Below are 13,165 nucleotides of genomic sequence, written 5' to 3' on the forward strand. Positions count from 1 at the left end.
CCCCTGTAACTCTGTCACTATATCAGCATTAACAGGACCTGTTTGGTGTTTCAGAGAGCTGCTCAGACCTGCACATCGTCCGTTTTAAACACTTGATGTACTCAGCTGCATGAAGAGCATATTTGATTTTCTCTGACACGATTAAAGAAACCGGATGAAGGTCAAAGGTCACCACTTGTATGTCGAGCTACAAACTTGTGATCTGGAATTCTTTCAGTTTTTTGCAGATGGTGTGTTATTTACCATAAAGTGATTCAGAGTTATTCATACCAGAGTAACCAGAGAGGATCGTATATTTTTAAATATATAACTTTCTACAGGACGGAATATAATATCTTTATGTAAAAGCCTGCAGCCTCTGGGGAGTATCCGAGTATTTATAACATTACACAAACCAAAGGTCTCATCACAGTGTTCATGAAATGCTGGGTTTATCCATCTCCTGGGGCGGGCCTACGGAGGAGTGCTGAAGATTTCCCTGTGAGGGAGCTGCTGGTGAAGATCATGAGTCCTGCTTGATCAATGCGATGAGCTTCAGTGTTCCTGTTGTTGCTGGAGTTCTCCCACCCCTGACATAAATAAACACTCCAATATAAACAGAGACAGAGGCTATAATAAACCCTAAAGGGAACTATCATGCTCAAAAACACAATGAATCACAATACCCCAAATTCACGAAGAAATTGTAAAATAGAAGGATTCTAATGTTATAAAACCATAAAAATGTGTGACGTGTTCTTACTGGCTACTACAAACCTTTAAAACTAAAAGATCCTTAGGGCTCAGTTGTCCAAGGCACTAAATTTAGCCCCATTAGTTACCAAGTGCACTGAGCTACAGGAGAGCTGCTGGGCCTGCAAGTCTACTCACACTTTGGTGTGTATCAGAGGAAGTAGCCCTATTGGGCTTTTGAGGCAGTTACAACTGGGCAAGTCCCCTCACACATCGGCTTCATCTAAGCTCTGCACTGACTGATAGGATCAGACAGCCAATCCAGACTTCCAGTATTGGTGGGGATCAACACCACCAAGGAAAGTGGTTTTTGCCTTTTTGCCCAATAAAGGGGAAAAAAAAGAAGAGTTGCAGTGGCTGGAGGTGAAACTTTGCAGACATGTAGTGTGAGTTGCAGGGAAGAAGAATTTGTAGGGAATTTCCTGTCAACTATCAAAAATGATTTTATTTTGTAATTTTTGTTGTTGATTAAAATAACCTTGTTGAATTTGAGTAGAAATGTTCGCTGGAATCTTGCAGCATTTTGTGATGAAAGTTGGCACACATGTAGAGAAGGTAACCCAGAGAAGTATTCAACTGACAATTTCATGTCAACGATCAGAGATGATTTTTAATTTTTATGCAATGTTATATTCCATTGAGCATGTTGAATTTGACCAGAAATATCCTTCTCTAGATTTATGCAGTGGAATGAGATAAACACATGCACACAAATTTAGCCCAGGTTTCCAAAAAGAGGAATCCATTGAGAAAGTCATGTCAATTGTCAAGCATGAGTTTTAATAAATTTTTCAATATGACGCAGTTTTTAGGCACAGACAACTAGCGCTGTGTTAAACTGGTTGCAATACACAAATGGCTCTACTGTGTCAAGAAATGTGTGATGGCTCGGAAGTGAGAGGGTTAGGTTTTTGGCACCTCGAGTGTTCAGTTGTGAGAAGCCGAGATTAAAATTGGAGTAAAATATTGGGATCTCTCGTGTCATCCTTTGATACCTCCACAGTATAGTGTTTTTATTTTTTTATTTTATTTAATTTTTTTATTTTAAGAAAATGTTGAACAGAATACTAGATACTGTTATTTTTTTTTAACACAGGTATGGTTTGCTTTTCTTGCCCTAATAAATGAAATCATGATATATGGAAAAAGGAAGACTGATGTTAAAAAAAGAGAAGAATGAGTACATGTTTAATTGCTTTCAGCTGTGTGTATTTGTCAGTCTACAGCAGGGGTGTCGAACTCCAGGTCTCGAGGGTCAGTGTCCTGCAGGTTTTAGATCTCACCCTGGGTCAACACACCTGAATCAAATGATTAGTTTATTACCAGACCTCTGGAGAACTTCAACACATGTTGAGGAGGTAATTTAGCCTTTAAATCAGCTGTGTTGGATCGAGGACTCACTAAAACTTGCAGGACACCAGACACCTGTGGTCTACAGGATGATGCAGCAGCAGGTCTCTGGGTAGTCGTCAGCACTGACTTTGCACTCGTTGCCGTACACGTAGTAGACGTAGTTCTTGTCTTTCCACTTGTAGTTCACCTGAGTGATGGGGATCAGCTCGACCGCCTGCCTCTGAAAGAGAGAGAGATGGAGGGATTCATATTGAAGGAAAACTTTCAACAATATCAGAGCGCGTCAGCTTGAGTCAGAATACTTTAGCATAGCTTAGCATTGACTTCAAACCTTTATGTCCTTTTCTTTAACAAAAATTCCAACAATTAATTCCCCTTTTTTGAGTGTTTATATAACAGCTAGCTCTTCAACCACCATCAAATCATTCAAGATGGCTTTAGTTATCTTCATAGGTCACCTTATCCCTCGAGCTTCTGTAGCAGTCAATTACTTGAGTAATTGAACAGTCTATTGATTTTTCTATTGACTAACTGAGGAATCAGTTAAGTTAAATACTTTGCAGAGGAAAGCAATAAATTGCAGAGTAACACAGGCACACCGACACAGGCTGGCCACTGGGGGTGACTACACTATAGCCTATAGACTCAAAACAGAAGTCTAAAGTAAACTTTGCACATTTTCCTTGCTGCTTCAACTACAAATAATGGAATTTCAGCTCGAATCAATTATATTTCAACTAGAACTAACTGCTGATGGAACAAGAATAGCTGTTTTCTTTCCCTCCACTACTGGAGAAGATGGTTCCTAATTTTTCTCTTGAGCTGTGTGTCGGCCTACCTGCTGCAGAATCCTGGAGGTTTGGCCATACTTAGTTTGATGTTCTTTGATCAGACGCTCAGAGGCCTGAGAGACTGCTTGCGGTTTAAACCCAAGCAGTGGGTAGACCTGAGAGAAGAAAGAGTTTAATTCACAATATTCACACAGCTAACCCCAGCAATGTGTTTTCCTTCTCCCCAACCTTTCCTTTACATTTATCTCAACTACACCTGTCTGAGGTGAGTTCCTGCAGTGGCTTTATGTTTAATTTATGGAGATTATTTCAACATTTTAACATTTCAAACATAGAATACAACATTCCAAACGACTGTGTGAAATTACTGAGATGTAGTTTTTTGTATGAAATTTTGGTATTAGGATTCAAAGTGAAGCTACATTGTGTGTGTGTGTGTGTGTGTGTGTGTGTGTGTGTGTGTGTGTGTGTGTGTGTGTGTGTGTGTGTGTGTGTTTACCAGGTTCTGGCTGCTCTTGAACAGCTCCTTCCCTTTTACTGAGCGCAGGTTACCACTCTTCAGACCACAGCTCTGCTCCACCAGATGATCTTCCACGTGGTTTTTCCTAAACACAAACACACAGATATGAACTATATTCATGCTGTATCCATCAAATATAAAATATAATACTGATGTAACACACACTCTACAGGGTGGGCCATTTATATGGATACACCGTAATAACATGGGAATGGTTGGTGATATTAAAGTCCTGTTTGTGGCACATTAGTATATGTGAGGGGGCAAACTCCTCAAGATGGGTGGTGACCATGGTGGCCATTTAGACGTCGGCCATCTTGGATACAACTTTAGTTTTTTCAATAGGAAGAGGGCCATGTGACACATCAAACTTATTGGTAATGTCACAAGAAAAACAATGGTGTGCTTGGTTTCAACGTAACTTTATTCTTTCATGAGTTATTTACAAGTTTCTCTTTGTTCACAGCCATTGACTGTCACGGTTCTGGGTCGTTTCGACCCAGCATTTTGAATTTCTTATGTTTTGGTTTATTTTTACATTATGGATTATTTTCTTATTCTCTGGTGCTTTGATCATGATTATAAATATGTCTTATTCTTGGTGAGGGATTAGTTCTTCGGTAAGCTTTAAACAATCAACTTGCAGCATGTAATTTTGATCTTTATTGACTAGAGGGCACCAAAGCATCTGTCAAACCACCATTAATTCTCTTCCGCTTATTTCTAAAGAACTCTTATCTCAGATGAGAGGTGAAACGTCTTTTCTTTAGACAATGATGACATGGATAACCAAGAACCTTCACAATCATATCTCTTCTGCTTGTTCTTATCAGGGTTGCATCGGAGCTTGAGCCTATTCAAGCTACCATAGGTGAAGACGCGGGGTACACCTTGGAAAGACTGCTAGTCTGTCACAGGGTTAACACAGAGAGACAACCGTTCACACCCAAGGGCAATTTATAATCACCAGTTAACCTAACCCCAATCCTTGGATGTGGGAGGAGGCCCGAGTACTAGAGCAGGGCGATATGACCAAAAATATTTATCACAATATACATTTGAAAATTTGCGATAACGATATAACTGACAATATAATTGACACTAGACAAAATACTTTACAACTCCACAACTTTATTAGTGCAAAAACTAAACATCAATGCATTTTCACTTAAACAAGCAGCTGTTTTTTATATGCATTAAAGTTATTTAATATAAAAAATTAACAGTGCAAATTCCTTGCTGACAGTTTAACCAAAAGGCATTTCCAGTGGAAATTGGCCGACATATCCTCAGCTAACCATGTATAATATCCACAAAACTTAAAAAGAGGTTATACACACACCATACAGTAATATTATGTTGAAGCACAGTACGTATCACTCCGCGAGGCGCCTGCCTATGATAGCCGTGCGGGTTCGTAGCTTAGTCATACCGAAACATTTGACAGATTTTCTAGCACCGTGTACGACATAAAATCGTTTCGAGGTCAGTAAACAAAACTAGAATTTGTACATAAGGCACACGGGATTATAAGGGGCACTGTCGACTTTCAGAAAAATCAAAGGATTGATTTTAAGTGTGGTGTATTTTCCAAACAACACGGTAATAACGACGGCCCGCTAGCACGCTCTACCAAAAATAGTGCTTTGTTGTGTATCTGACGGACTAAAGCAAACCCAGTTCCACACCACTGAAGTTGCAGCATTTTTACAAGCCAATTCTGGTTCATCTGTTTTATTCAACGATCCGCTTTCACCCTTCTCATTCTTCGCCGCCGCCATGCTTTTTCCGCCATGTGCATATGAAAACAAAGGCACTGCGCATGCGCGTTTTACCCATATTCTATCGCGATATTTCATTTTCTTATCGTTGCCCAACATTATACCGGTATTACTGTGAACGGTATGATATGGTCCGGCCCTACCGAGTACCCACAGAGAACATTCACACTCCCTGACCAGATGGTGAGTTGAACTCAGGACCTTATTAATTTCCGCTGACTTTTCAAAGCCTTCTAAAACTTCTCCATGGACCATTTTAATGCCGGAAATAATTCATGGATATCTACCAAACAGGTTAAATGAATTGAAATGTATAAAAACTTTTTATATACTTCTGAAACCTCCTCCAGGACCATATGAGTTTTCCAAATGACTCCTAAAAGACACTTGAAGAACCCAATCTTCAAGGACTCTGATAAAGTCACTGAAATATAGGAACATTGAAACTGCTGTTGTACTCACCATTCCACTTTTAGCTCAATGTAAGTCAGCAGTTGACGTTTTCCTTTACAGGTTTCACATTGCTTTTTCCCCCTACCATCACACTTTGTACACCTAAACACACACAGACACATGACTCATTATTTTGGTTACTTACAGACATTACAGATTTTGCTTTATTTTTTTTAAATATGGTATTTGTTTATTTTTACTTCTATTATTATTTTAAAAAATTACTGAACTTTTACTTTTTGCAGCATTTCTTTGCTTAGACATTTTTAGGGCATTTTAATCTAAGCATCTAATTAGTTACTGTAATTAATCGTATATCCCCAACATATGCACAGTCATAAAACTGGTATTTTTTCTGTTTTATTTTCAGTTTGTGTGACCATTCAGTACCTGTCTTTGCCTGTGCCATTACAGTGAGTGCAGGCTGGATCGGACTTTGCCCCACCATTACACATCAGGCAAGCTTTCTACAACGACACAAAAAAGCAAATGTTTTAATTGTAACTTGATCAGACTTTTCATGTCTTATTATTTACTATTGAGAGTTTCCTTACTTTTCCACTTCCACTGCACTCCTTGCATTGCTCAGTACCTGCTGCATGGCACGTGTGGCATTCCTAAACACAAACACAAAAAAAAGTTAAAAATGAGCAAAAGGTAAAAGAATTTCACATGTTCATGGTTTTAAAGCCTCAATAAACTCAGGAAAAGATGAGCTGTAGAACCATCTCATGGACAACTAAAGATCCATCAAAATTCATCTGGAAAATTCTTTAAGTATATATATCTTCAAGCTTAAAGCTCAGAACTAAACTGCAGGTAACCCAGCACTTTGATAGATAGCTTTTGTTATTCAGCCACCTTGACGGAGGACGTGTAGGGCACCCGGATCTTATCTGTGTGGTCACTGAAAAGTTTGGGGGGTGTGGCCTGGACCTCCCATGGTCGTGGAGCGGGCTGGGTGTAAAAGTCAGCAGGCTCACCTTTTGAATACACGAGATCACAGAAAATGACAGTCAATAAACTACTAGTATAGTAAGTTACTGCATTGTCAGTAGATTTATGCAAGGATCAATAAAAGAGGCATTTGTTATGAAAACCAAAGCAAATTTCCAGGTTTAACTCTTTCAGGTAAAACACTATTTATTAATCAGTTGTTCTGGGGTTTGATTCATAATAGGCTCTGAGTATCACACTATTGTTTTTAATCCCTCACAAGGCCATAAACTTTGAGTGTGGTCAAGAACAAAGTGAAAAATGTGGTTTGGTAACAGGAAACAACAAAACTCTACCATCAGATTAAAAAGCATCCAGCCTTGCTCTATAATAACAGAACATGGTGGCTCAATGAAACAAATGAAAATGAACATTTTAATGGCTCCACATCAGGTTTTGATTTAACAAAATGAAAATGTGCGTTTACCTTCATGTGGTTTGTGGGCCCAGTCAGTTGACCTGGACTCAGTGAATGTCTCCAGACGGTACTAAGGAACAAAAAACAGACTTTACTGAGAGAAACTGGATTTGCTGATAACATTACTGTGCTAATTTCTCTATATTTCACATCAGAGTGAAAGTGAAACATAGGTTTCTGTGCATCATGTGCAAGAAATGTCTCTCCCATTAAATCCTACACAAAATTTGTTAAACCCAATCAGTATCGCACATTATACCATGCAATGTATTTCCGGGTTGTTGCCATATAACTGGGCATCATATTACTGCATAACAAATTTTGTGGTAAATACTTGGAACCAGTATTCCATATTCTTTGAGCTTCTTGCAAGAGTCTTGAGGATATGATGAAAAGTTCTGGCAAACTACTACTTCAGCAGCTCTGGACACTTACTAAAAGCTGGTCGCACTTTCTATTACAGCTCAGTATTAAAGGGGTAATAGTAGGTTAACAAGTTAACCTACAAGGTATTTGTTTTAAATGTGTTTTTTGCATGTTGCAGCTGTATTTCCTGTTTTATTAGGCAAACTGCCACGGTTGTTTTCAGATAATAATCACACACTTTTTTGCTTTAATAGGTTCTTCATATGTTATTAAATTTAAACAGGTGGTTTTGCATTTTGCAGCTCTGTTTCATGCTTTTTACACAGAAACTACCACAGGTAATTGAGGGGTAATAACTTAAACCAAATTACTGCATTATAGCATTCTTGTTTCTTCCTTGTGACTCCACTTTATTGTGGAGCTGTATTTCCATATTATTATATGCAGTTTTTGGGTTCTCATTATCCTATTACATACATTTCTGGGCAATATTACTCAACTGTAACCACTGTTGCTACCATGATATTACTTAGATATTAAGTGGTTATTACTTTGGTAATTGCATAGTAAAAACTTAAATTACCACATTATTACACTTTTTTCCCCCTTGTTACCCTACTACTACCCCTGTATTACCTAGCTGTAATAGAAAGTCCTACCAAAAAATTCATTATGCATGTTTCAACAGTTCATTATCATTCAATTATGTCCTTTGGTCAAATGTTTGGAAAAGTATGGATAAAAGCATCTCAAACCAGAGCTCTGCAACAGACTGATCAAGATAGTAAAGGCAGATATGGAGGTAACTCAGTCCACAGCATCACTGATGGTGGTGATGGTGGAACATTTAATCACCCTAAATGTGTTGAATGGCTCCATGGAGGTGATGACTCCCTGAGTGACTGGATCTTCACTGTAGCAGATATGAGATGACACAAATTTCTTGAATGCCTCCCGAGCCTCATCCTCAGACAGAGAGGGGATGCTACAAAACACATAAACTCTGTGTTAAACCAGAATATTCTACTGGCTGGTGAGCAGCTCAGAAACACAGATAATATGTCGTACCTCCATTCGGGATTTTCAGGGGCGGGTTGGGGTGGGGCTACTGGCTCCATGGGCATGGGAGGAGGCAGGAAACCTCCTGCATCAATGACAAATTTTCAAGTAACATCAACAGCATTAATGTTAGGAATTATGTGAACCGGGCTTTTCTTACCTCCTCCTGGCACAGTGCCTTCATAGCCGGGGACATTGACAAACATGTTGGCTTGGGGTGCCATGACATGTGGGTACATAGCTGGAATGAAAAACAAGAAACAAAAAATTAAACCAAATGGATCAGGTGACCCTGAATCTTCCCTTAGTTATGCTGCAAAAGATCTAGGCTGCTGGGAGATTCCCATGATGCACTGAGTGTTTCTTATTTACTCAGGTTTTTTCCCCCACTCACTATATGTTTATACACTACTTTGCATTTAATCATCAGTTATTATTAACCTGTTGCTCTCTTCCACAGTGTGTTTTTGTCTTGTCTTCCTCCTCTCACCCCAAACAGTCATGGCAGATGGCTGCGCCTCCGTGGGCCTGGTTCAGCCAGAGGTTCCTTCCATTTAAAAGGTTTTTTTTCTTTACCACTGTAGCCAAAGTGCATGCTCATAGGAGGTTCCCTGATTGTTTTTTTTTCTGTTTTGTCTGCATTATTGTAGGATTTTTAACTTCAAATGAAAATTGTCTTGAGACAACTGTTGTTGTGATTTGGTGCTATAAAACTGAATTGAATTGAATAGCTGGAGCTGAATAAGACTGTTCCTGCACAGAAGAATGTTTGGTGCAATGAAAAATGATTATGCCCACACTATGGTTAGCCACGGCCAGGTGGGCTGGTGTATTTGCAGTGTGAACCCAAAAGCAGACACGGGAGAGGGAATGAGGTGTAACAAAAGCCGGGCCTTTTATTGAGGCTGATTTCCAAAAGAGAAAACAAGGCAAGGCGAGTTGGGGGAAAAAGGAAAGCCTAAACTGGAATAACCTAAACTCAATATGAAAACTATGACATGGAACTCAGTGCATGCGAAAATGGTGACCAGAAACATGAACATGAACATGAACACAAACATGAAGCATGAAAACAATCCTGAGACTTGCAGTGACATGACATGAGATATACAGACAACCCGACAATGAAGAAAGAGAGACAGAGGATTTAAATTGTGTTAAAAAAAAAAAAAAATTAAAAAGTTAAAAAATTGTGTATGTTTCTGTTCTGTGTCCTGTGTACTGTTTGTTTGTATATGTGTCTTTCTGGCTGCTGTCAAAACCAAATTTTCCCTTGTGGGACAATTAAAGGATTATTCTATTCTATTCTAAGTACACAGAAGGGTATACTCTGTTGAACAGTTCTTGTTTCAGGACAAACTGCCATGGCTGCGATACCCTCTACAAACCGACTTGTGTAGATAAGTTAGTGAAATCGTTCTTCAGAATCAGTTTTAGTTAGAAGGAAATTATTCACCTTCTGTGATATGTGATAAGTAAATGTGAAATGTAAAATGTAAAAGTAAAATGTGATAACTACGATGGTGCAGAAAGCTGCATCTGGTCAGAAGAAATAAACCCCACAGATTTTAAAGATGCAAGGATATCCGTTGCTACCCCCTCATGCAATAAAGAGTTTCAAACATGTTTGTTGTATGACAAGTATGATAATGGGGGTAGTATACTACCCCCATTTTCAGTGTTAGAGTAAACATTTTTTGTTCAGGTTTCTTTTACCATTTTCTCTCTTATCTCTTAATTTTAACAAACATTTCCAAAAAACAAACACTGATATGACAAGAAACTGCATTGATCTCTGAAAAGGGTAATAATGGTGCAGACAGCCCCTAAAGCCCCGGACAGACTTTAATATTTTGTCACAGACTCTGAAGGACTCCATCACCCGTTCCAGCAACTCAAGAATCAATGATTACGTTAACCTGACACATGAGGGATTACAGACGAAGGCACGAGGTCAGTATCTAGAAACAAAGACTCCAAAAACTGAAACTAGTAAAACAACTTGATTAGCTCTCTCAACATGACAGTGTTAACATCCATATCCTTGCATCTGTCCATTTACAGCTATTTAATTTTGTATAAATATGGTGAACTATTCTAGGTTAGTGTTATTTTTCTTTCTGACCAGATGCTGTTTTCTGCACCATCTCTTCAACGCCCTTATACTTGTTACTAGTGTGTATGTGCTAAAACAGTATATCCTCAGTATGGTTTCAATAACTCATGCAAACACAGCATTTTGAAAAGGGTATAGAAGCCGTACCAGTTGTTTGACTCAAAACAACAAATTTAATCTCTACATTTCAACTTTAATCTCAAAATACTATTTGGTCTTTGTCTCAAAAGATTATTTATTATCATGTATTATTATTATTTACATCACTGATTATTTTCTGACTTTCATTATGCCTAAATTGAGCACATTATATTAGGTCTGCACTCCCTTTCTTCACTTGAGTTGATTAAACTTATTTTTAAATCAGTTACTGAAAATCTGACCTTGTTTTCTCTTTCAGAGTTTAGCAATCCATATGTGTCCTTATTTGTTAAGTCTAAAGCAGGGATGGCAAACAAATTTTAAAACTTGGGCCACACTCACCCCATTTTAAATTTAAGGACCACTGGCCCTTCGAACAATAGAAATAAGTTTAACTACACATTTAGCTGAAATGCATCAATCTAAAAGAAATGCATGTAAGTCTTATAGTATCTCTTAGTTTTTCTACATGATAACGAAACACTGCTGACGTTAATGATAGAAATATGTCAGTATGACTCTTTGGAATTGTAATTGTAAGAAATAAATGTGCAAAATTACAGAAAAGAAATTGCACAAAGTACAAAACAGAAAGATCCTGTTAATTCGCATTTTCCTCCCAAATCCACTTTCTTTCTGCTTTTCTTTCTTTTTTGTCCACTACAAAGGCAAACATCTGCATCAAATTCTTCAGGAAACAAGGTTCAGGTGGCTTGATGAGTTTCATCTGCAGTTTACTGTCAAAAAGGAAAACAAGTGGATCATGTTTGGAGCTCCTCTTTTAAAAACTAAAATAGACTGAAGAAGCAAACGAATGCAGTTTAGTGAATGATGAAGTTTAACATGATTCTGACTTCTTAATCTTCGCACTGAATGTTTTTTAATAGAAGTAACAGCGTTTCAGCGCCGACTATCAGGAACCGACCCCTGCGTCTGCGCCTTTGAATAGCCCGCAGGGGTTCTGTGGTCAGTGTCGTGGTGGTTCCTCAGCCTGCTGGTGTGTCCTGTGCTGCCGTTCCTACCTGAGCTGTTCATTCTGCTGCAGATCAACCACGCTGATATCAGCCTCAGAGAATCCGTTACAGTTAGAGTCGTCCAGAACCGCATTTAAATAGTGAAATTCGGAACGCCCCCTGGTGGGAGAGCAGACCCGCCTACCCGAGTTAACGACCAAAGATAGAAGCAGTGAATGCAAACAATCGAAAAACTGTAAATCTTTATTTTTCCTGCGGTGTGCTTGTGACTCGCTCAATAAACAGCTGACCAGGGTCTATCCTGTGGCTGCAGTTAAGGCTGTTTTTAAGCGCAGAAAAACAAGCATTATATTGTGATACACCAATGGCTTTGGCAAGAAACAAATCCCGCTTTTTCTACTTTACTATTAGAACTCAGTTCATCATCATTTCATAAATGTATAAACGCGGCCGTTGGGGTCTTTTGTGCCGAAACCTGATCTAAATCCAACTTTTCAATGTTTTTTTCTATTTGTAATACATTTACCAATATTGATGAATAGACTGCATCCAACTGGATTGACACAATTTTGACTTTGAGTTATTGTACGTATCCTAATGAATATGTAAAATATTTCTATAGAATTGTGATTTTACATTTGTCGCAATTTCTGCTCCCCTCTTGCCCCCTTATCCTCACTTGTCAATGACGTTTTTTTTAACCCGGAAACTGATCGCAGCTTCTACCAATGTTCCTTCTGGCTTATAATGATTTGATATAATCCCTGAGGGATTTGTGTGACATTTGTTTGACAGATTATAGGCTAAAAACCTGTTTACAGCTGTTTGAATACCAATCATTTTTTGGCAAAACCTGAAAGCACCTGCTTTGAGTGCATTTTCTAATAACCTTTAGTTGCAAAAGACCCAATTTTCCAGAAAAAAAACGCCTTTCAAAATAAAAATGCAAATTACATGTAAGAAAAAAAATATAATATAAAAATCCTAATTTCCAAGAGAGACCTGGACAGGGTATGTAGGGGGGTATGGTTGCAACATTGGGACAGTTGCAACACCCCCAATTCCATCAATCAACAATAAGATAGGAGTCATGTGATCATTTCAGTGTTTACCCACTTCTATCCCTGACTTAAGGGCTAGAAATAGGGCATGCAGATTGATTTTACTGAGAAAAAGGGTTTTGATGTAACAACACAAAACTTTGTTTGCAGATAAAATGATATGGCTTATAAGAGATTAAATTCTGATTTCATAGATAAACTGTGATGCACCCCCTCGGGGTAACTATGCTAATACAGTTAGCTAAACAATTGATGACAGAGGTGGGGTGGGTTGTAACATATTTTAGAAGTGTTACAACATCCCCTTACATAAAACTACGAATAATTTATTAATTTGAATCATTTTACAGCACGCCTAGGCAGTGATTAAGTGACACAATGCACACAATGCATTCTGGGATGAA

General features: G+C 38.4%; 1 protein-coding gene across 1 annotated transcript; it reads right to left on the reverse strand.

The window, feature by feature from the left end:
- Positions 1-1,356: 1,356 nt before the first annotated feature.
- On the reverse strand, positions 1,357-11,848 carry LOC148102794 (protein SSUH2 homolog). The gene is made up of 12 exons (XM_087840903.1): positions 11,749-11,848; positions 8,630-8,710; positions 8,479-8,554; positions 8,266-8,395; positions 7,054-7,114; positions 6,492-6,613; positions 6,185-6,247; positions 6,021-6,097; positions 5,640-5,732; positions 3,376-3,481; positions 2,924-3,031; positions 1,357-2,305 (listed from the first exon to the last, which is right to left on the reverse strand). The coding sequence occupies exons 1-12, from the start codon at positions 11,831-11,833 to the stop codon at positions 2,165-2,167; spliced, it is 1,143 nt and encodes a 380-aa protein (XP_087697029.1). The 5' UTR covers positions 11,834-11,848; the 3' UTR covers positions 1,357-2,164.
- Between the last annotated feature and the right edge of the window lie 1,317 nt (positions 11,849-13,165).

Source organism: Neolamprologus brichardi, chromosome 5, assembly GCF_056152115.1.
Source record: "Neolamprologus brichardi isolate AB-2024 chromosome 5, ASM5615211v1, whole genome shotgun sequence".
NCBI lineage: Eukaryota > Metazoa > Chordata > Actinopteri > Cichliformes > Cichlidae > Neolamprologus > Neolamprologus brichardi.